Source organism: Panthera pardus, unplaced genomic scaffold, assembly GCF_024362965.1.
Source record: "Panthera pardus isolate Hobbes unplaced genomic scaffold, ASM2436296v1 HiC_scaffold_11, whole genome shotgun sequence".
Lineage (NCBI taxonomy): Eukaryota > Metazoa > Chordata > Mammalia > Carnivora > Felidae > Panthera > Panthera pardus.
In genome coordinates, this window is record NW_026526666.1 from 13,712,557 (window position 1) to 13,736,774 (window position 24,218).

General features: G+C 42.4%; 2 protein-coding genes across 4 annotated transcripts in view; one reads left to right on the forward strand and one right to left on the reverse strand.

The window, feature by feature from the left end:
• The first annotated feature begins 4,863 nt into the window (after nt 1-4,863).
• On the forward strand, nt 4,864-15,467 carry GNAT2 (G protein subunit alpha transducin 2). Of its 3 annotated transcripts, XM_019457760.2 has the most exons (8): nt 4,864-5,220; nt 6,906-6,948; nt 7,236-7,377; nt 8,097-8,254; nt 10,439-10,567; nt 10,799-10,928; nt 12,617-12,770; nt 14,018-15,467. In XM_019457760.2, the coding sequence occupies exons 1-8, from the start codon at nt 5,103-5,105 to the stop codon at nt 14,206-14,208; spliced, it is 1,065 nt and encodes a 354-aa protein (XP_019313305.1). In that variant the 5' UTR covers nt 4,864-5,102; the 3' UTR covers nt 14,209-15,467. The 3 variants fall into 3 exon arrangements, with proteins under 3 accessions (XP_019313305.1, XP_019313304.1, XP_053747428.1); XM_019457759.2 differs by having other exon boundaries at nt 5,140-5,220; nt 6,906-7,377; XM_053891453.1 differs by lacking the exon at nt 4,864-5,220 and having other exon boundaries at nt 5,959-7,377.
• Nucleotides 15,468-22,213: 6,746 nt separating this feature from the next.
• GNAI3 (G protein subunit alpha i3) overlaps nt 22,214-24,218 on the reverse strand; it is a 38,253-nt gene continuing 36,248 nt past the window's right edge. The window contains exons 8-9 of the mRNA XM_019457761.2: nt 23,476-23,689; nt 22,214-23,386 (exon numbers count right to left, since the gene is read on the reverse strand). Of these exons, the coding sequence (XP_019313306.1) occupies nt 23,499-23,689 (191 nt within the window). The 3' untranslated portion in view covers nt 22,214-23,386; nt 23,476-23,498. The remainder of the gene's footprint in view (nt 23,387-23,475; nt 23,690-24,218) is intronic.

Sequence of the window (24,218 nt, forward strand, 5' to 3'; positions counted from 1 at the left end):
CTTGGAGAATTTCTTAATGAGGTGGAAATGTTTACAATGTAAAGTTTGGTTTCAAAAAAATGAATGTAAAAATCTGTACATACAGTATGGCCCTAATTATATGACATATATGCATAGAAAACAGACACACCAAAAAGTTTACAAATGATTATCTGTGGGTGGTAGAATTGGGAATTATATTTCCTTCTTTATACTTAACTGCATTTAAAAAATTGTCTACCATGCATAGCCATTACTTTTATATAAATCAAGGGAATAGGAAACAACAAACAAATCTGTAACAGCCTCCACACCCCACTCCCAACAGACCCTCCTGGGTCTTAATCCCAGACTAAATTGGTCTTGGGATCTTTAGGAATCTTGAAGCTGTTGGGCTCTCAACAATGAATGACAAAATAAATCTCAAAATTAAAAATCAAGCAGCAGGTAACCATGTAGAATGTCAACTGTACTCTGATAAAATGCATATTTTGACATAGTTTTAAGGGGCGGTAGCTTGCATTGGGCTAGGTCTCATTCGGATTCTCCCTTAATCCGGACCTACTTACCTAACCAGCCCATAGGTGGCAATCCCTGCCCTCCACCCTACCCAGGCAAACCGGTTCACTAGTCCCTTCATGCTCCTCCCTAGTCCCATCTGCAACACACCCTTCACCCCACAACCCTCCCCTATTTCCAGGCCATTTGGTACACAGTGCCTGCTAGGAAGTGTGTCCTGATTACAGCTAAGCATCGATCTCTCCACCTACACAACACCAGTAAGAATCTAAGCGGGGTTCACTGTCTACGCAAAAACAGTTTGGAAAGTGAAGGAGTGAGTCATCCTCTTTGGCCTCCAGCTTCTTTCATGTTGGGGCCATAATGTTGTCTTTGAGCCTCTGAGATCTTCCCTAGCTCTAAATACAGCTCCCTCCCTCCTACTCTATTCACCAGATGGTTCCTTAAATGGCCCTCCCTGAACCCTGGGCCCCCACTCAAGTATGCTCCTTAATTCTCTGAAGAAGGCTTCTCTTAGCCCCTGGCCCGCAGCTCACTTGTGATGTCAGCCTCCCCACTAGGCCAGACCACTCTGCAGACACCGGACTCTGGAGAGAACACCTCCAGCCTCACAAAGATCCTTGGCCAGAACAGTTTCCCAAAGCATCCCCTATGCTTAGATCCTTCTGGAACCAAGCTACTCGGTTCTGGTTTCTCAGCTTGTTCAAGCAACCTGTCCCCCAGCATTGTTTACAACTCCATACAGCTGCATCCACCCATACTAGTTTGTAAGTATTCAAATGGCTCTAGCCATGCCCTGTCATTCCAGGCCCTCACTGGCTAGCCCCAATGCCCCTTTGTTGTCCTCTCCCAGCCCTCCTCTCCACGCACCTTTCCCTGCACCTTTCCCTCTCCTGCCCCACCAGTCACATCTCATTTCCCAGTCTTCCCAGAGCACACGTTGCACCTCGGGCCTCCATGCATTCTCTCATGCTTTCTTTCCTCTCCCCAAAATGCCTTACCTCCGTTTATATTGTTGTTCTGCTTTCTCTGTTGCAAGTCTGTTCATTTTAGTTGCTCCCTCCTTTCTTCTACAGAATTTTTCAGTCTGACAGTTAAATGTGTTTATAATGGTCTTTCCTACCAGGGGTGGAGGGTAGGTTTTAAACAGCTTTGAATTCTCCAGCACTAGCACAGTGTTCCTTCAATTCAGCTGCTTCTCTGTGAATTTACCCCACCTCTTCCTTTGGACTGGAAGGTCCTGAGGGCAGTTCTTCATTCATGACCTCCCTACTCCAGCTGAGACAAGGCTTTCTCCACAATCCCCATCACTGAGGGTAAGACAGATCCTGAGGTCTCCCCTTAGCTCAGGAAACAGGACCAAATTTGTTGGGAAATGGTGAGTCTTTCTTCACTCAAAATGATTGGTTATCAGGCTGTGAGTAGGACTCCTGAGCTCTAGCTGATTTTTTTTTTTTTTTTCAACGTTTATTTATTTTTGGGACAGAGAGAGACAGAGCATGAACGGGGGAGGGACAGAGAAAGAGGGAGACACAGAATCGGAAACAGGCTCCAGGCTCCGAGCCATCAGCCCAGAGCCCGACGCAGGGCTCGAACTCACGGACCGTGAGATCGTGACCTGGCTGAAGTCGGACGCTCAACCGACTGCGCCACCCAGGCGCCCCAAGCTCTAGCTGATTTTGATGCTAATTTGTTTATTAATGTGAGGATCATATTTCTGTGTTTCTAAATGGGAATAGCACGTACATGCTTTTCCTACTCCACCAGGTCACTGAACCCAAATGCAATAATAAAGTAGAACAGTCACAGTTTCGAAAGGCATCAGAGCTGAAGACGGCAGGCAGGAGGTCACTGGCATCAGGATGGGTCAGCACAATTAGAGGCCAGGCAAGGGTCAGGAGCTCTCTTACTCAGCTTAGTAGTCGGAATGGGAGCCCAGCAAACTACAAAACAAGTAGGAGCAGCACAGAAGTTTGCAGAGGTGGTAGCTGAAAAAGGAACAAGCTCGAACATTTTCTTCATGCGTCAAACAAGTTAGTGGTTCCTTTAACATTGCAAGTGCTACTGTTTTCGAGCTCATGCATGTTGCCTGTTTCCTCCAAGTGTTCTTTCACTGGCTGCTTATGTGGGGGTCGTGGGAAGAAGGATCACTTGATTTGCTCATTAAACTATAGGACCTTGAACAGGTTACTTACCCCTCAAGTCTCAGTTCTCTGGTCTGTAAACTGGGGACAGAGCACTTACCTTGAAGTTAGTGTGAGAATGAACTGATAGGAGCCACATTAACTCGGCCAGCACAGTGGCTGGCAGTCCCCTGCTCTGAACACAACAGGCTTCAGCACAGCTCTGGCCTAGGTGTAGGTTACCAATATTGTGGGTAGGCTAGGGCTGGGCTGGGGAGGTATAATTACTGAAACCTTATAGCCAAGATTCCAAGACAATCACAATTTCAAAGACACTCTCCTGTTTTAAGTCAAGAAGCACTTGCCAATTTTTGATTGGGAAAACATGATCACTAGGGAAGGCACCGTGGCGGCTACCTATTTCTCCATCAGCCCTGAGAGTCTGGGCTCCAGGCCCAGGGCTTCTCAGCCAGATGCTCAGATATGCAGCTGAAAGGTGGTGGAAGGAGGAAGGAGCTCAGCAATGGCTCAGGGTACCTGGTAGGTGGGAGGCCCTGGGGCTCCCTCCCAGCTTCTCAGTCCAAATGCACAGGCCACTACAGTGCAATTCCACTCTAAAAGGAAAGAACATGTTAAGCCCTTCAAGCTCAGGTTAACTCCTCAACTCCTTGGCTGCGCATTAGAATCACCTGGGGAAATTTGGAAATCTCCACACCTAGACTGTATTCCAGACCAATTAGATCAGTATTATTTTTTAAAGCTCTCTGGGTAAATTCCAAAGTACAACAAAAGTTGAGAACCACTCTTCTGGATCAGGTTTTTCCAAACTTGCCAGATGATGATAATCACTTGTATTAGTTTAAAAGAGTTTCTCAGGATCTGGAATTAGCACTATTGCTGGAACTTAATGATTCTAAAGCACACCCCTTTATAAAAACATATAGGATATTTTAACATCTTTGAAATGTGAGTGATCTTCCAATCAGTGAGACCTAAGATTTGATAACACACAGAAACAAGCATCTCAGGTGATCCTCATGATTAGGCAGGTTTGAGGAAAAAACAATTCCCTAGTACCTCCTAGGGCAGCACTTCCCGAACTTTAACATGCTTAGAGTCACCTGCGATCCAGTTAAAATGCAGGCTCTAAATCAGATCTAGGTTAAAGCCTGAGATCCTGCACTTCCAAGAAGCTCCCAGGTGATCTAGGCTGGGCCTTGCACCACATTTTGGGTAGCAAAATCCCGAAGTACTGAGGAGGCTCCACCAGCAACCCACTTAATTAAACGGAAATAACTGGCATAGAGAAATATGACCGATGGAGAGAGTCTTCCATAGGTCCAAAAGAGAACTCCTGGGTTCCTCTCTGGCATTTCTTCCCAGGAAGGGGCAGCTGGAATGAGGGCCAGAGGGAGGGCTGCCCCAACCTTTGCAAAGCCAGAGGCTAGAGTCCAATTTCCCAAGGAAGCAGTTTCCTGTATGAGGCAGCACAAACTCCCACTCTAAACAGCAAAGTTCACTCACCAAGTAAGGGTAGGCCTCAGGTGGCTTTACAGAGTTGGAGGCCCGCTCTCTCTGTGTATACTTTTTCTTTCATTCATTCACCAAACTTTTACTGAGGGTCTGCTAATAAACCACACGGTCTAAAGGACTCACATATGAATCAGATTTGGTCCCTGACCTCCAGCGGAAGCAATTCAGCCTGGGAGAAACCCATTCATAAAGCAAAGTACAGTATGAAGGGATAAGTGCTACAAAGAAGCACATAGAGAGATTACCCAACATAGCAGAACAATGCTAATAACTTCCTGGTGCAGCAGCCACTGGAGGAGCTGGAGGAAACATTTCTAATTTTTCCAGGAAGGGCACCACCCTAAACAAGATTTCCTTGCCAGGACCAGCCTGGTATGATGGAGAGGGTGCTTTGATGCCTTGAAGCCCTTGAAAACAAGACTCTAAAATCTGGAGTCTCAGGACAGGCAGAGCTTCCTATGTTTACACATCTAATCTCTAGAGCTAAAATGCAAGTGAATCCAAGGAAGAAAGAGACTTTTAGGAGATCAGCCCCTCAAAAGGATGGGACAGCTGTGATCTCATTCCAGAAAGCTCCAGTACCCGCATTCTGTCCTCCTGTGTCAAAATCCAGCCATTTTCTTAGTTACAGAAACACATGTCTTTGCCCTTTGTCATACTGAGCTCTTAATTGGCTTGACCCATCACATTGCTAGATAAAAAGGCTACAATCCCTAGACTAAGTAGGTCTCCAGCTGGGGTAGAAAGTCTCACCCAAGACAGGCAGGGGACGAGAACCTAGAGCCTGCTCCCTCACCAAGCCCCTTATCGACCAGCTTTTGAGGAAGACTACAAAACTGATACTCGATCCCAATTTACTTTTTCCTTATCTTCCATCTCACAGATAGGAAACCCTAGAGAAGAAGCTTAAGGGCCAGAAGAAGCAGCGGAGAAGGAGATAGCAGAAAGATGGGGAGTGGAGTCAGTGCTGAGGACAAAGAACTGGCCAAGAGGTCCAAGGAGCTAGAAAAGAAGCTGCAGGAGGATGCTGACAAGGAAGCCAAGACCGTCAAACTGCTACTGCTGGGTGAGCGAGATGGGAGGATGAGCCAGAGAAGAAGGTACTGCTCCTTCCTGCTTATCCTGAATGGTAGATGGGTTCTAGCCCACCCCATGGGGAGGACGGATGGCCGGTCATTTTCCTCTCCCCATCTGGTCTCAGGCTAAGGGATCAGGGCTCTAGGGCTGAGCATAGCCACCCCAAGGAGATGCAGAATACCAAAGCTACCTTGGAATAGTTCTGCTCTTCCTTGAACCAGGAAGTGTGCAAGGGCTGGGAGAGACCCATCCATCTCCAAATCTAACCAAACCCCACACCTCACAGCTTGGTAAATGCCGTGAACCCTGGGCTTAGAGTTACCTGATCTGCAGTCAGAAAGCTCTGAGTCAGTGGACTCAGAAGTCCTGCCATAGCATCAGTGCCATGTAGTCCCAGAAGCAGGCCCACTGGTTCTTGCCACATAAATGGGTTCCTTCTCCTTGCCTCCAGTAAACATTCTGTATACATTTTATAACTAGGGAGCCAGTCCTGAGGGAGGAGGAATGTCTACGGCAGTCCTTTCCTGGCTTTCTGTTCAGTAGCTGCCTTGAAAGCCCCTTCCAGATGGGAGGTTCATCAACTTGATGAGCCCTAAGCAGATCACAGGTCTGTGCTGAAAAACGACAAGCACCTTCTTCTGTTGGTCAGAGAGATTGGTCACAGCTGCAAACAGAACCTCTTGGTTCAATAAAGAGTTTGGGACACCTGGTTTAGGAAAAAAAACCCAACAGTAGTACAGAGATAGGCTAGCTGGAGGGTCTTTGCAGCAGCAGATTAGCTGGCTGGGCCGTTTCCAAGCCCATGAGGAGCCTGTGAACTGGAGCCCCAGGCGGTGGCACCTCCTTTTGCCCAGCCAATCTGTGAGCATACCACTGTAAGCTGGACTCAGACTCCAAGAAGCCCAAAAGCTACAGAAGGGGAAAGATATAGCAAGGCCACTGAGAGATCTTTTAAGCCTAAGCAGCTTTCTTCTACATTCAGGATAAGCAGCTTAAAGGGAACCAGCATAGACTAAATGGGAGGGAGATTAGGGCATCAGGGCAGTGCAAACTGGGGGAGAGAGTTGAAGGGTATGTGGAGGGAGAGCAGAGTGTAAATGAGAGGATAGCAGGGCATTTTAGCCAATAAGGGAAAAAGCAAGATGATGAAAAAAACTATTTCAGTGAAGTTATCCAGCTCTCTGCAATCCTGCTCCAAGATCACTCTCCTGAGTAAAACTGGGCAGAGGAGAAACGTGTTAAAGGAATTCCCTGACTCTATCGGTGGTTCTCAACGAGATTTTGCCACCACCCTCACCCCTCACCAGGACACTCGGGAATGTCTGGAGACATTCTTAGTTGTCACAACTGGAAGAGAAGAGTGCTACTGGCCTCTAGTGAGTAGAGGCCAGGAATGCCACTAAACACCCTACAATGCACAGGACAGCCTCCCACAAAAAAAATAATTGTCCAGCCCAAAATGTCAACAGTGCAGAGGCTGAGAAACTCTGCTCTAAATCCAGACTGAATGGCCTGAGCTCAAGGCTGGCAGAAATTGAGGGCAGCAATCATCCCTACAGGTTGTCTCCTAACAAGACTCCCAAGCAAGCCCTGGCTTAGACTTCTCACAAGCCATCTACTGGAGGGTTGGGGAGAATTGGTGGAAACCTGAAGCATAAACATTTCTCCCTGCAGGTGCTGGGGAGTCAGGAAAGAGCACTATCGTCAAACAGATGAAGTGAGTAAGAACAAAGCCCCCCGAGGACTGAGGTAGGGTGATGAAGTCAGTAGAGCCAGTAGAGGCATGGAGGGTGAAGGGCTCTTCATCCTGAAGGCACCCAGATGTAAAGGATATAAAGAACCTGATTCCCAATGCCCCTCATCTGCATGCCCTTTTCCCCTCACCCTCCACTTTGGGACAGCAATAGGAATAGATTGTGTTCTTATGACCCTTTCAATCCTTCCAGACCCCCAATCCCTTACGGCTGGTTACTCAGGTCCAACTATGGGCCGGGTGTCTTGCAGGATCATTCATCAGGATGGCTATTCGCCAGAAGAGTGTCTGGAGTACAAGGCCATCATCTACGGCAATATGCTGCAGTCCATCTTGGCTATCATCCAGGCCATGTCCACACTGGGTATTGACTATGCTGAACCAAGCTGTGCGGTATGTGGTTAACAGCAATGCGGTTAAGGTTGGAAGGAAAGGCTAATGATCTGAAAACAGGCAGCTGACAAGCTATGAGGAAATATGGGTCAGAAAGGAGTTTCATAGAACTAAGTCCTACCTACTGAGCTTCCAGTCTTTTTACTTCAGTCTTGGAGAAGTGTGCAATCCCTACCTTTATAATACATTACCAAAACCTGTTCTCAGCTTCCTCTGCCTTTTTGTTTTATCTTACCATCTAAAATGCTCCCCTGGGCTCCTTGCCTGGCTATGGAACTTTTACAAGCTAAATCCCTAGTTCTGGCATTTGTCTTTTCCTAGCTTTGGATCATTGAAAGAACAAAGGTGATGGTTGTCTACCATCTGATCTATGTCATGGTCAATCTGGTCTTTAAACTTCCAACCTCCCTGCGAGCAGAGGGCCCACATTTTGTGGCGGTACTCTTTTGAACTAAGGATGGGAGACAGAAACACCACAGAGGAAGCCCCTGGAAGCTATTTTCCCCTAGACATCCTAGGACTGGAGAAATTGCCACCCTCTACATCTCAGAAGCACACTCAAAATTAATCCATATGTTTTCTTAACATCTTCACTGGCTGCAATCTCCATCTTAGGCTTTAGTAGCAATGCAAAATGCTTTCTTTTCAGTAGTATTCCCAGGAGCCTCCTGGAAAGCCATTACTCCTGTGTAGTTCTCAGCCAGGTTTCTGCCTTACAGGATACTGGGCGACAGCTCAACACCCTGGCTGACTCCACTGAGGAGGGCACCATGCCTCCCGAGCTGGTTGAGGTCATCAGGAAGTTGTGGAAGGATGGTGGGGTGCAAGCCTGCTTCGAGAGAGCTGCAGAGTACCAGCTCAATGACTCAGCATCTTAGTAAGACTCTGACTGGGGAAGGGGTGGGATTAGCTATAAACAACCTTCTAGGAGAAATCACAAGCAGACTAAAATTTCAGGCATGAAAGCTGGAGTCACAAAGGACTGAATTCAGCGTGGATACCTGTTGTGTTGGGCTTAAGCAGTGTTTTACTATGCTTTGAACTTAATGCCTTTAGAGAGGGACACACATAGTTGCCACCACTCTGCTGCTTCAATCTGGCTCACTGCAGCCTATAGAGCTGAAGACCCCCAAATTAAAAACAAATGTGCCCTGCTTAGTAGCCCTCAGACTGCTGTCCTCTTAAATTCATGCACATAGTCTCTCCTTTCAGAACCACAAACACAAAGACAGACCTGCAGTTCTGCCACATGCCCTCCCAGGAAACAGGTGATTAACGATGGCCTTTTCAGGGTGGAATATTCTAGCTGGTAACCTAGGTGTATTTACTTAGGCCACCAACCAGAAACAAATGCCTCCTTCACACGTAGCATTTTACATCAGGGTGCCAGGGCAAGGGACACAGAAACTTCCAGGGCAAACCAAAGGAAGTAGGTCAGGGATTTAAAAGAACCAACTTTGCAAAGCTGATTCCGAAAAGATAAGGTACAGAGAGTTTATCAAGCCTACCTCAAACAGCATGGTTTCATAGATGGGCATGAGCTCTGTAGTCAGACAGACCTGGATTTAATCCCTCTTCTGTCATCTAATTTTGTAACACAGTTATCATTTACCATCCACAGAGCACTTACTCACTAAGGCCCAGGCATTGCTGGGTGTGTGAGGTGCACCACCTCGTTTGATTATTCGAGGTAGATAGTACTTTTTATTAGTCCGATGAAAAACTGAGGTTCAGAGAAGTTAACTAACTTGCCCAAAGTCACATAGTTAAATGGCAGAGGTTGAAGTTGACTCCAGGTCTATTTGACCGCAAAGTTGAATGCTTTTTACAATATACCATAGTGCCTCTTGACCTTGGACAAGTTATTCAACTCTTCTGAAATTAACATTCATCTGTAAAATGGGACATGAAACTTGAAGGTGTATGAGGTTAAATGAGAATTTAAATGTGAAAATACTGGCATATACTACACACTTGTTAATTTTCCTTTCCTTCTTCTCTGTCATCCCACTTCTCATCTGCCTTCCTCTTGTCTTTAAAAAAAAAGTTTTTTCATGATAACTGTCAAACACATATGAAAGTAGAATAATACAGTGAATCACCTGACTTCAACCGTTACCAGCTCATGACCACTCTTGTTCCATTTTCTCTCCATCTCCCACTGGATTATTTTGAAGAAAGTCCCAAATATCCTATCATTACATACTAAAAATTTCACTATGTATCTCTCAAAAAAAAAAAAAAAAAAAGAGAGAGAGAGAGAGAGAGAGAGGCTCTTTTTAAAAAAAGAAATCACAACATAACCATCACACCTAAATATTTAATAATTCCTTGATGTCATCAAATATCCAAGCCAGTGCTCATTTAAGTTTCCCCAGTTATCTCAACTGTTTGCCCCTCAACTTGATTCAGGATATAAACAAGGTCCATGTATTAAACTGATTCACGTCTCTTATGTCTCTGAAGTCTCTTTTAGTCTACTCCTGCTTCTTGTTAAATTTATTTTTATTTTAAAGAGAGCATGAGTGGGGGAGGGGGAGGAAAAGGGAAAGTGGGGGAGGAGAAGAGAGAGGCGGGGGGAGAGAGAGAATGAATGAATGAATCTCAAGCAGGCTCCACGCTCAGCACAGAGCCCGACACAGAGCTTGATCCCACGACCCTGGGATCATGACCTGAGCCAAAATCAAGAGTCGGAAGCTCAATCAACTGAACCACCCAGGAGCCCCTACTCCTGCTTCTTGTTGGAACTTTTGACACTCATTTAAACCACCAAATCTTACTGAAGGATCTAGAAAACTTTGTAGCCAGGCAAAACTTAAGGAAAAGTTATCTGATTTGACTTAAATGCGACAGAACCCCTGCCACAACTGGGCATGCCTCTCAGCCCACACTCCCTTTTGTAAGGACACATGAGGGTTTGAAGGAAAGAACCCTAGATTTAACAATATGGACTCTAGTCCTGATTCCATCACCAAGTTAGTTATATAACTTTGGGTAGGACCTTTACCTTTCTTGGCCCTGGCTGTGTAAAGTTTAATCCATTCCAATCTCTTTTCTCTAGCTACCTGAACCAATTAGACCGGATTACAGCCCCCGACTACCTCCCTAATGAGCAAGATGTGCTACGATCCAGAGTCAAAACCACAGGCATCATTGAGACCAAGTTTTCCGTCAAAGACTTGAACTTCAGGTGAGTACACAGCTCTCTGGGGGGCATCACAGATACACACATGGTTCCCTGGGGTCACCTCAGATACCAAAAAAGGGGACTGGGGATGCCTCTTGGCCTTCACTAAAGCCCAATCTGAATAACTATCCTATTTGTCCCTCTTTCCTCCCCATTTCCCATCTCATTGCCGACTGGCCCCAAAGTGGCCACCCCTCTGTAAACACCAAGTACATGTGCTGCTTCTTCCCTCAGGATGTTTGACGTGGGAGGGCAACGATCAGAGAGAAAGAAGTGGATCCACTGCTTTGAGGGAGTCACCTGCATCATTTTCTGTGCGGCCCTCAGTGCCTATGATATGGTGCTAGTGGAAGACGACGAAGTGGTAAGTGGCCCTTACAGTAAGCAGCTTTGATAGACAGTCCCCCTGTGACCCTTCCTCTAAGCTTTGTGTCACCAATTCTTCAGCTTGGGTGATTTCAGCTAACATTGACAGTCTAGCAGTCCTCTGGCACACAAATCAATGCCTCAGTAAATAATTCTAGAAAAACTTTCCCCTTTTGCAGGTTCCAGGTTAGCACTTTGGAGGTCTAGATTTACTAGAGGTGAGCTTGGTCTCAAATTAGACATCCAGGAATCACCTGGATATCACACAGCTCACAAGAGGAACGGAGTATTAAAGGGACAAGGGATCACAACTGGCCAAAGCGCAGGGGTTACACTTAGGACTCTTCCAGGCCACCTATGGAAATAAAGGATAGGAGATGAAAATGATACAGCAGAAAAACAATGTATGATGTGCATCTTTGTGCAACAGGATAGAAGGGTTGGACTACTAACCTCACTTGGAAGCCTAAATATGTACTGTCAACAGGACTAAGGGGAGACCTGCAGACCAGGTTTCTCACATGCCACTTAAATTGGCACGTGGAAGACTACCTGAGGGGTGAGTCTCTTGAGCCTGCAGAATTTAACAAGATAGGAGCTCTGCAGACCAAGCGTCAGCCCGCCCAGTCTTGGAGTCTGAGACAGAGAATATCAAGGCATGGAACATGCTAATGGAGGCCCATAGCTTATTGATAGGAGACAAAGCTCCTATACTCCCATCCCTGTCTCAGTTGTTCTCCCTTCTCCTTAGTAGTTCAAGTTCACATTAGAGCACTATGAATATCCTCTAGCCAAAATGTCTTATGGGGTCATTCATTTTTCAAGATCTCTTCCACCTTTAACCCTGAAGTCTATGAAGTCTTAAGGGGTTCTACAGGAGCATTAGCAATGACAAAAGGCCACAAAAAGTAGATTTGTTTTCTTTCTTCATTGGGTGAAAAGATTGAGCCCAAGTCAGATAATAGCATACTTGAAATCCTAAAGGCCCTGCTCCCTAAAAACAGGCTGGTCTGGGGCACTTGGCAACATCTAGACTCTGCAGATACATAGCACCACTTCTCACCTGCTCAGAGTGGCAATCAGAGGAAGAAATAAGGGAGAAGGGCTTGTGGTATGGCGCTGAGAAATTCTCTAGTCCTCACCATTTGACACTGGGGCAATAATTCCTATTACGTTCCTGCCCACACAGAGATCCAGGACTCTGTAACAGAAGCTTATCAAAATCATCCTGAAAAGAAAAATTATCATGGAGATGCAAATGGGCACATGACAACTCAGGCCTAGTTTCAACTCTGTATAAGCAGCACTTACGGAGTCAAAGTCCTTTGCAGTGCCCTGGCTGCCAAAGATTGACCTAACATTTATTGTACACCTATATGCCAGCCACTATCATAGACACTCATACATGATCTCATTGAACTTCCATAACAACCCTATGAGACAGGGAAACTAAAACTCAGAAAAGTTCAGGGATTTCCCCCAAGTCACACAGCTATGACAGAAAAAGGATGAGAAAGGCAGCTAGATTTCTTTGGCCCTATCCCACCACACTAAAAAGAGATAAGCTATTCCCCAACTTTCCTCTTACATTTGGAGCACTAGTCTCTCCAAGGGGAACAAGAACAGGAAGTAGACAATAGCCCATAAGCTCAGTCTGATATCTCTGATGGTGTCTCCTCTTACTAGAATCGCATGCATGAGTCATTACACCTCTTCAACAGTATATGTAACCACAAGTTCTTTGCGGCTACTTCCATTGTCCTCTTTCTCAACAAGAAGGACCTCTTTGAGGAAAAAATCAAGAAAGTCCATCTCAGCATTTGTTTTCCAGAGTATGATGGTAAGTGTCAAGGGATGGAGATAATGGTAATGCTTTCTTGGTAACGACTGGTGATTGCCTCATTTCCTATACCAAGAAGACATAAAGGAACCTGTCTTTAAGAGGTACTAAGTGTGAAACTCCTTTGCTTTGCCAGGCTGATGATCCCTTATCCCTTAAAAAAAATTTTTAATGTTTATTTATTTTTGAGAGAAAGAGAGAGAGAGAGAGACAGCATGAGTGGGGGAGGGTCAGAGAGTGACACAGAACTCAAAGCAGGCTCCAGGCTGTCAGCACAGAGCCGAACATGGGGCCCAAACTCACAAACCATGAGATCATGACCCGAGCTGAAGTCAGACACGTAACTGACTGAGCCACCCAGGCGCCCCCCCACCCCGCCCCGCCATATCCCCTTAATACTCAGTTCCTCTTACGCGCTTTGTGATGTCCAAGTGATACTTCGATGTCTAATCTGAGAAACTTGGGTATTCAGTCGTAAGTTTAAAATCAAATGTCCCTGGAACAGAATAGACAGGATGCAGGAGAGCCACAGACTATTTAAATGATACCTCCCAGAAATCAAGGGCAGAGACAAAGAGATCCCTCTCCTCAATTCTGTTGCTCAACTCAAGTGATAAACACTGGAGTACAATAGAGAAGAGGACCCTCCCTTTAAAATTATGTTCCCAACTGCAGCTGTCCAACACATTTCAAGGATCAAGTGGGTCACCTAAAAAGTAAGTGAGCAGGGATGCCTGAGTGGCTCAGTTGGTTCAGGGTCTGACTCCTGATTTTTTTTTTTTCAACGTTTTTTTTTTTTTTTTATTTATTTTTGGGACAGAGAGAGACAGAGCATGAACGGGGGAGGGGCAGAGAGAGAGAGGGAGACACAGACTCGGAAACAGGCTCCAGGCTCCGAGCCGTCAGCACAGAGCCTGACGCGGGGCTCGAACTCACGGACCGCGAGATCGTGACCTGGCTGAAGTCGGACGCTAAACCGACTGCGCCACCCAGGCGCCCCCTGACTCCTGATTTTGGCTCAGGTCATGATCTTGTGGTTCGTGGGATCAAGCCATGCATTAGTGTGGAGGCTGCTTGAGAGTCTCTCTTTCCTCTCTCTGCCCTTCCCCCAACTTGTATGCAAGCACACCATGTGCACCTGCACTCTCCCTCTCTCAAAATATATAAATTTTAACATTAAAAAAAAAGCCAGCAGCTAAAAAGGGTTAATTTATCCCATTTCTTCACTATTTTTTCTGGAAAACCAGGGAACAACTCTTTTGAAGATGCAGGGAATTACATCAAGAGTCAGTTCCTTGACCTCAACATGCGAAAAGATGTCAAAGAAATCTACAGTCACATGACCTGTGCTACAGACACACAGAATGTCAAATTTGTATTTGATGCAGTTACAGATATTATTATCAAAGAAAATCTCAAGGACTGTGGGCTGTTCTAATCCTCATCACTCCTCAAGTATACATTCCACAAACAGGCTTGGAATCTGGTTCATTTCAAGCAGAAAAATCATAGATCAATATACCATGGCATGAAGAGTGAATCCATTCTCCCTTGGAGACAGACTCTACATGATCACAACTGTGTCCCATATATTCTTTTCAAAGTGGGGTAGCTAGTGCAGTTTAAAGAATACAAACCCAAGAGTCAGAAGACCCAGGTGCCAGTACTGGTTCTGCAATTTACTACAAAGTATAAATATTTCATTTCTCTGAGCCTTGAGTCCCTCATCTATAAAATGAAGGTAACTTTTCTACTACTTCACAGGGTTATTCTTAATGATCACAAACATAACTGAAGGGAAGGAACATAAAAGCTGTGTGGTCAGAGTCACAGAAAGAAATCCTATGTAAAAGCAGCCATTTATGAAATTCAAGACCAAGTTTTTAGATGAACTATCCCAAGCACAATAGCAACTTTCCCTACTGTCTGGAAAAAATTAAAAAATAAAAAATGAGATCTCAGCAAACCTTACCATCATTTTTTACTAACAGACCCTATGTGCCTTAGCTCAGAGATCTGGATCACTGAATAGAAGATGTAAGTTTGTTAGTTTCTAAGGCACATGTCTAAAAATGATCATCTTTATTAAGCAGACTCTCTCTCTGCCCCCCAACTACTGTAAAAACTGAGTTTCCTTTATCTCTGTAAGTAACTGTCTCAGGTGCACAAGACACTTTCTGAATAAATTTAGAAGACTTCAACACACTCCCACTTGGAGTATTAATGATTTTTATTGCTACCACTTCTCGATCACAGAATTTAGAGTAACTGAGCAAACCTAGAATTCTCATTTCAACTGCTACATGTTTCAGAACAAAAAAAAGCAGCTGATCTTGCTTTGGGCATTGAAAATCTTTGCAGTTGGATCCATGTGATGCCTGGCTGAAAACAACATCTCCCGATACAGGACAACAAGTAAATTATTTCTCTGAACTCCTTTGAGGGGAAACAAAGCTTGCATTTATCTTGACAGGAGGTGGCGAAGTCAAGTACAGATTTAGCATCTACAACTACTAGTGAGGAAAGCTCCTGGCGTCCAAGATTTAGTATATAAAGGAAAGTGTCAATTAAAATGAAAATCTGTTCCTTGCCAGAAACACATATTCACACTTAGCCTGTTACTAGCAATATTGATACTAGAGAGCCATATGAGCTTGAAATACACTGAAGAATAAATTTGCAGCTGTTAAAATTGGACTCATTTAATCGTCTTTTTGATTCCATGAAAAGAAGTCAACTTGGGAGAAGTACCAAAGAAATAAGGGAAAGTACTCTGACTATTGCCAATTATAAAACTTTACCACATAAAAAAAACCTGGGCAAGACTTCATGCATCCAAGAGCTCTGTTCAGGGACTGTTTCTAAATGGCATATTCCAACTATCACTAACCTGTTTTGCTTTAACTCCATATACAGGGGTTATGAGCCTTTTTTTGCATGATGGATCCCTCCAACAGTCTGATGAAACCTATAGACCTCTTCTCAGGATATTTAAAAATGCATAAAATTATAAGGGAAACCAACATACTAGGAATAAATTCTACCTTTGGAGCCCTGAAGTCCCAGGTTAAGAATCCTCACTCCAGCTAAGATCTTGTCTATTCAGGCCCCAAATCTAATTTATCTCACTTATCCCATCTTCAGATAGGGTAGCCCAACTTCCCCACAAATTGTATCAGATTGTTTACTTCTTTTATTATCTTCTCCTTGCTCTTTGACTCTAAGCAGGACTTGGTTAGAGGCCAAACTATAAAAGCCTACCCTAGGCTTCTTGGCTACGGATGTTCATATAGAACCGGCCCTATAGTCCAAGCATGAAAATAGCCAATGGGCCTGGTCTTCTGGTACTCTACTCACTCTGCTGTCTTTGTCTTCTTTTGCTTCCTTTTAAATTTACACTATAATGTTGAATTTTACCATCAGAAATTCTTTCTTGTAACAAGGTAGGTCAGAAACAATTCGACCTGATTTTCATGAACTGCAATCTTAATTCTTAAAATGGTAAAGCTAGAAGGAAGTTTAAAATAGTCCAGGCCCATCACTAGTAATTTATAGATAAGAAACTGAGGCCCAGGGAGAAGGAGTGTCTTCATCAAGATCAAACTGCTAGGAAGTAGCAGAACTAGAACTCCAAAATAGGTCTCCTGAATCCCAAGCCAGCATTCTATATATGTACCATGCTACTGAAAGCCCACCATACACCACACTATTCAGTCAATTTTCTCATTTCCCTAAGCTCCTCCCACTCCCAAATTCTTGGTTATTTTTAAATTATGCCATCTCTAAACCATATTTAACAAAATCATCTCCAAACTGAATACAAATCAGTCTCAAAGTGGAATGTGAAATTAGCATAAAATAACAAAAATATAAATAACTTTAAGTTTGTTCGTTGAAGGTGTAATTAATATCTCGTTCATATCCTTAGAGGGCAGAGATCTTAATGTAGTTCCCTTGCAGCGCATTTAGCCACTGATGACAGTAAGCCAAATGTGAAGTATGTTCCACTTCTTGTAGATCTGATGACAGTTGCTTTTCTTTATCTTTTTTACAAAAATACAGTACAATTAACACAAAAGGACAAATACTATACGATTGCACTTACATTCCCAGGGGCTGGGAGGAGATGGGAATGGGGAGTTAGAGTTTAATGGATACAGAGTTTCAGTTTGGGAAGATGAAAAAGTTCTGGAGATGGGCAGTGGTGACAGTCTGCACAACAATGTGAATGTGCTTAGTGCCACTGAACTATGTACTTAAAAATGATTAAGATGGTAAAGTTTATGTTATGTATAGTTTACCACAATAAAAATATAATGGAAAGAATACAACAGAATCGGAACTGTGCTTTTACGTTCTGTGGATAAAAGCAGCACAAAAATTCAGTCTTAAAAGCAATATAAAAGACACATTTACTTGTAACACTTCCTACTCTGATAAAAAAAAAATTCACGCAACATGTACCCCAAATAGTCCAAATCAGGGTAGCCCCATTCCCGAGGTAAGAAATAACAGCATTGAGAACCCACTCTATAACTGGAGATGTGCCGTAGACCAAAGTGTGCTGGCCATGCTGGGTGGAGAAGGTGGTGAAGGGTGAAGAGCTCTTACCTCCCACTGCCCTCTCTACCCGGCACAGCCCCCGGAGCACAGATTCCAGCAGGCTTCAGTGTTGGCCCAGGGATTGCAAGTGTGCCAGAGCTTCTGGTGATCCTGCTAGGTAAAAGCATGAAGACATTTCTGTGAGGTCAGACAGACATAGTGCAGACTGCAAAAGGGAACTTTTCTGCCATCTGGCCATGAAAAGGCAAGCACTAGTATGAACAGAAATAAAGAACTGAATTTAAATGCAAAACAAAGACCTTTGTTTTTACCCAGCTGCACAAATTTTAGAGAAATTTACAGTTGAACTTCATTTCAGGTATTCAAAATGAATATGGGAAAAGTGATGCTGAGAAAAGACGGCCAGCTACAATGAATACAACTGTTGGGACTGCCTTATAAGATTACTTGTTTTGCAGTATAGTATAATCTTGAGTATCATAAAGAATATTTACAAAAGCACTTTTAAATGTTATTTCGATTGCCTCAGGATTACAGAATGTCATAGCTGAAAGGAATAATTTAGTCCAACTTTAAGTAACAGATGAGAGATGTTAAGACAGAGATTTCATAGATGATTGGAAGCAGGGAAAAGACCAGAATCCAGAGTGACAAACAACTCTCCATAAGATTCTGAGAGATCTCAGGACCTTTATCCTCCATGAGCACAGATGAACAGTTTAGGAAGAACAGAAAGAACAGGTAATTTCTTGTGATTTTTTATGTCTACTGGGAATCTCTCTTACATTTAAACAAGCCTCTAGGTAAAAATGTTTGGATAACTGAAAGGAGTATGGGGGCAGGAGACGAGGTTGGTGGGGTGGGGGGTAGTAGAGGATAGGAGATAAGCCACATTGTACAAAATTTAATATTCCAGCTGTCAAAGATCTTACATCTGAATGCTAATACATTGAGACGGTGTATCCCAGCAGTGTTATTTGCTAATATTGGATTATTTCTGCTACCTTGTTGATTTCCACTAGCTTTCAGGAAGAGAACACGGGGTTAGCAGCAAACATACATAAGAGTCTTCTATTTGGCTGCTCAAACAGTCCTCTTATTTATCTTTTCCCTAGCCTTGTTTCAAAAGGACTTTCCAGTCTGTAATTTAGAGCTAGCTAGCTTTGCTCTTTATCCACCAACTGTAAATGAATATTCATGTTATTTCATATATATAGTTAGACCTCTGTCACAGGATTTTGTCTTTACTTTGAGGTAGCTTTCCATTTTCACTGAATAAATGCAGTAAAAAAAAAAAATTAAACCAATGTTTGGAAACTTCAAGTGTTTTGTCTTAATTATGTATAAAGATTAAATACTCTGTATCAAAAGTGTAAGAATGTTCTTTGACTTAACAGTTCTCATACTAATTTTTTTGGTGGACGGCACTCTAAGTCACATACAAAGGTGCTTCTGATTTCTTGGCAAATAAAAAATGCCTCAGTCGTTTACTAGTGATTTTTTTAAGGTTAAATCTGTCTACTGTTTGTGTTGATCTTTAACATTGGGTCCCATTCAGTTATCCCCCAAATGTTGGCCCAGGTTAGCTTCATCAGAACCACCTGAGAAATGTATTTAAAAATACATGTTCCCAAGACCTGTAGACTTAATTTAGTAGAGTTTAGCCAGGGAATCTGTATGTTAATCTTGCACCGCAGGTATCTACTACCATATAACCTTCTTTATTATCTCTCACTCCTTAGAAGACTGGAGTTGAGCCAGGTATGTAAGCCTGACATAGTATCAGAAAAAAACTGTCCTGTCCCGACTTGTTCTGGAGTATGTTCTCCTAGCAGAAGTAATTCATATAAGTTATGAGAAAATGGGGGTGGGGGTTAAAACTTACACAAAGGTAAAGGAACACAGATCTTGACCATCCAGGAAGTTCATTCCTTGTACCTCACCTAAATCTTTTACTTCCTGCTAACTAGCTCCTAACAAGCTAACTAACTGCTAACAAGATCAACTTTTTATTTCAGTCCCCTAAGCAGCCTGGTTTTCTCTTGTGCTTAGACAGCCATAAAGCTATGTGGAGAGTTGTGGCTGGTCCAGGTCAGATCTCTGACTTGTACTGTGAAGCCTGGAGAATGAGCTGGCAGTACTAGGAAACTGAAATAACCTTGTTCTTCAAGTTAGTATAAGAGGAACACCTGGGTGGCTCAGTCAGTTGAGCGTTCAACTTCAGATCAGGTTGTGATCTCACGGTTTGTGGAGTCAAGTCCCACATCAGGTTCTGTGCGGACAGCTCAAAGCCTGGAGCTGTTCCAGGTTCTATGTCTCCCTCTCTCTCTGCCCCCTCCCCAACTCATGCGCACGCATGCTCTCTCTCTCAAAAATAAACATTAAAAAAAAATTGAAGTCAGTATAAGATATGAAAGATTTCATAAGTGGTAAGAGTGAAGAAAATTAGTGCTGGTTTAGTTATATTTAAATGAGTAAAGGACTGTGGTTTATTTGAACATCTGGAAGGCGACGGGCACCTGGGTGGCTCAGTTGGTTAAGCGTCCTACTCTTGATTTTGGCTCAGATCCTGATCTCATGACTCATGAGATCGAGCCCTGCATTGGGCTCTGTGCTAACACGTGGAGCCTGCTTGGGTCTCTCTCTCTCTCTGCCCCTTACACACGCGCACACTCGTGCTCTCTCTCTCAAAATAAATAAACATTTGAACATCTGAAAGGGGTAAAAAAGATCAACCAAAGGGAGGTTTTTAATGGGAATGAAAGACTACCTTATATGTAACTGCCAATACAGCAACAAGCTGTGCAACGCGATTCTCCAGAGCTATGCTAAACAAATGTATAAATATATGAAACAACTAGTCAGGCTAGACAAGCAATGTACAAAGAAAGTCACAGCTACAAATAGGACAGTGGCTAGGATATAAGAATATAAGGTGGGCAAATGAATTAGAAGAACCAGCAGTTATTTTTAAATGCTCTAAAATGTGTATATAATAAAACACAAATAGAACACATAAAAGAAGAAGAAACAAGGCAAGAAAATAGTTTTTAAAATTTGGTCCATCTATTCTTAGAATGCAGCACTTTATAAAAAATAACAATCCGTCATTGGAAACAATAATAAAATGACACACTGAACTAGAGACTTAGAATTTAAACTGTCCAAGATGAAATGTCATCCCAAGATCCACTTATGAATAACTGTAAAAGTTTTTGGAATTTTTGTGCCAGGAGGTGAAATCTGCTGCAAGGCTGAGTTTGTAAGGTCGGGCAAGACTGGCCTTTAAGGAGACTATATCCTCTTTAAATAGAGCCTAATGAATGGCATTTCTACAGCCCAAGGTTTTAATCAGGTGAAGATGGAACAAAATGAACAGCAAAATAAAGCTATTGTTCCAGTCCTTCCTACTAGGGTCTATTTACTGTTCTTTATTCATTAAAATTTAATTTTCTTAGATGTGCTGGTTTCTCAGATGGTCCAAAGCCTGGCCACATGAATACTGAAATGCAGTCCATCACAAACCTCCAGCATTCTCCACAGAAAAGACACAAGGCAACTTTTAGTTTCTTTGATTACAAATACCAATCCTTTTTTCTCCAGGCTAGTACACATGATGTTTCACCCCCACACTCTGGCTCTGCTATTAGAAAAGATCTTTTATTTCAAAACACAACAGTGATTTGCAAAGCTTGTAAGAATCACCTTTTTAAAATGATAGATCACTAGGCCCACCAGCCAAGAGTCAATCTCTGAAATGGATCCAGGTGATTTTGACTTAAGGCATATCTGAAAAACAATGACTTGAATTGTGTCCCTGTGTCCTCCAGGAATGTGCATTTAGACAAATTACTTGGGATGGTAGGGTAGGGGGTGATCTTCATGTAGATAAAGAAAAATGTAAATGGCATGGGGGCAAAAAAATCAGAGAATTACTATTTTTTCATTAACAGAAAAGCTAAAAAATGAACATATCAGATAGACATATTCAAATGAAAATACAAGGTGCATTTCAAAGTAAAATTAATGCATTCAGATTATTTGTTATTTTGGATTATCATCAACACCATCCCATTAGCCCTGACTATAGAAAGACTACAGTTAAAACAATATTCCATGAGTTCTCATTTCCAGATGATTCTAGATCACAAAATACAATAAGGAAAAGATTATTCAAAATGAACAGGAACTATCGGTCCTATCTACATTGTGGGCATAAACTAATCACCAATCGAAGCTGATCATTTTTTCTTTCTTTTAGATGCAGTTTTCCCAGCCCTAAAGAAATTGTTTAGATAGTACCGTTATAGCATCTGCATAGTTATACTTTTCCAAAAAGAGTAAGAAAAAAAATTCCAATAAAGGCACTGAAGTGCTGTGGCTTGCTTTCTGAATTAGCTTTGCTGACCATCATTCCTTTTTCTTTTTTTTTTTAAACTAGTAAAAGGTCACATCAAAAGATGACATAGAATCCAATCTGAAAAGACTGGACCCCAAAGGCACTGCTCAAACTGCTGATTTGGAATGCTCACAATACATTCTCTTCATCTGCCTTCCCCCAAAGGCCCATTCGATATTTAAAGACATTTGCTGTACATTATACAAAAGGACCTACAGGCCGAGGTGAATAAAGCTCTCCACAAAACCAAAATGTAAACCCGGAAAATGGATTATGACTGCATGTCACTGACACAGATATGACATAAGACCCTCAATCAGGCCAAAATAAAACAATACTACTACACCAAAAGACTAGACCTTCAGGGAACCCTCTACCTAAACCCACTCTCAGACAAAGGCCAAAGCACATTCAGCAGGAACAAAAAGAAACAGAAGAAAATATTTCCAGAAAGGACTAATTACAAACAGGAACAAACCTGGACTCTTTACTCACCATTTTAATACTGCTGCCAACTATAACAGATTAAAATCTGTACATACAACATAGTGGAAAAAGTCCCAAAATGCAGGAGTTTCGGCAAAAGAAGGTACTGACTAAGGATTACTACAATTAACATTGCTACAATAAAAACAATGGCAAACAGGGATTTGGCACCACATTTACAAAGTAAAAGCATGCACTGTTAATACACTTTAGATGTTTCCCAACAGAAAAGGCCATGGAAGATGGAAAACAAGGGGCATCTTTTACAGAACTCCCTATGACTGAGACAAACAAGCAAGAACCAAAGTGGTCAATTTAGTAGATATGTAGCAGCAAAGTCACGGTTTCCATTTGGAATTTTGCAATTTGCATTTCTAATTGACAGCTGCCCTGGGTGTGTCCGTATCCAAGAAACTAACTTTACATCCTACATCAGCATTTACCTAGTAATTTGGTAATCAGCATAAACCAGGTTAACCTTAAACCATAAACTTAAACAAAAGTTAGAGAGTGAGAATCTTATTACAGAACTCTCCAATGTAATTACCACTTAAAAACCATGATGGTACTTTGAGCAGGAGAGTAACATAAATTTCATCCAAAAAAGCTATAGTCATAGCCCCAATAACCATAAAGAATTAAGTAATTATGGAAATATGATGTTCTGACCATACCAAAAGTTAAAAACAAAGAGCTCCTACTAAGAGGAGTATTTTCAAGATGATCTGGTCACATCATGTGCATAGTTAAGATTGTGTTTTAATAAAGATTCTCTTGCAAACAAAGAAATAAAATTTAGTAACATTATTCTCTTGATGAAAAAAAAACTTTAAAAATGAACTGGTGGTTTGTTAAGAAGGAAAAAAAAGAGTAAGCTACATATTAAAGTTCTGGAATGCAGCACCTCAACTTCACATCGGCCCTAAACATTTGAGATTATGAAATCCAAGTGATGTCTTAATGATCGAATCATACTTTATACAGTCGTTCCAATTCCAATGTCTGACTTTAGCATCTCATGTCAATTAAGAGTTCCCTAATACAGAAGATTGTGCTAAAGAGTGCTAAGATTCTGCATGCTGCTGCCATTCCCTGGTCCCGTTCATGCTTGCAGCTGCCCAATGAGACAGCAAAAGAAGTCTGGTCTCAACACTCCACACTGTAATAACTAGAAAAGAAGAACATTCTTAATTAGAATAGTTTACAAAGTCCAGGGACATCACTAGAGCACTATAACTAAATTGTCTGAAGTTTTACCTTTCATTAATCTCCAACCCTCTTCAGTAAAGTCCACATTCCTTTAAGTTGTTTTTAATGATGACATCCGTAACAGCATCAAAAACAAACTGCACATTCTTGGTGTCTGTGGCACAGGTGAAGTGAGTATAGATCTCCTTGGTGTCTTTTCTTCTGTTCAGATCTTCAAACTGGCACTGAATATAAGCAGCTGCTTCTTCATATGTATTGGAACCTGAAGCAGACACTCAATATTCTCAGTTTAAATTATAATAGCTGCCTGCACTCAACTAAGTCAGGCCATCCCCACTGACTGATGAAGAGAGGGAATAACCCAAATGAATATAGACAGATTTCTTTAATTCTATAATCATTAGGCTTTCTTGAGAGCAGACTCTAAGTAAAACAAAATCGTCACACGAAAAATCTAGGGAAACGAGCCTTTTCCTTTTTCCCCTTTCATTTAGACTTTTCAGCTAAAAAACCAAAAATGTATAAAAGGAAACTAGGGAAGTAGGAAGATGCGCTGCTAGGACACAACTGTTGAAAAGGTCAGAGAGCCTGTGCTCCTTGGAGTGATCTTGACATAAACAATTCAAAAGAGTTAGTCATGCTTCTTTTCAAAATCATACCAGTTTTAAGGAAGCTTAGCTTCAGAGCCTTATGGCAATAATTTAATGAAAGGTAAACTAGTACATGTGAAAGGGAAAGGGGCCTGAATTATGCCCTTTAAAATGTGTTTCTGTGGCATATAAATTATTAAC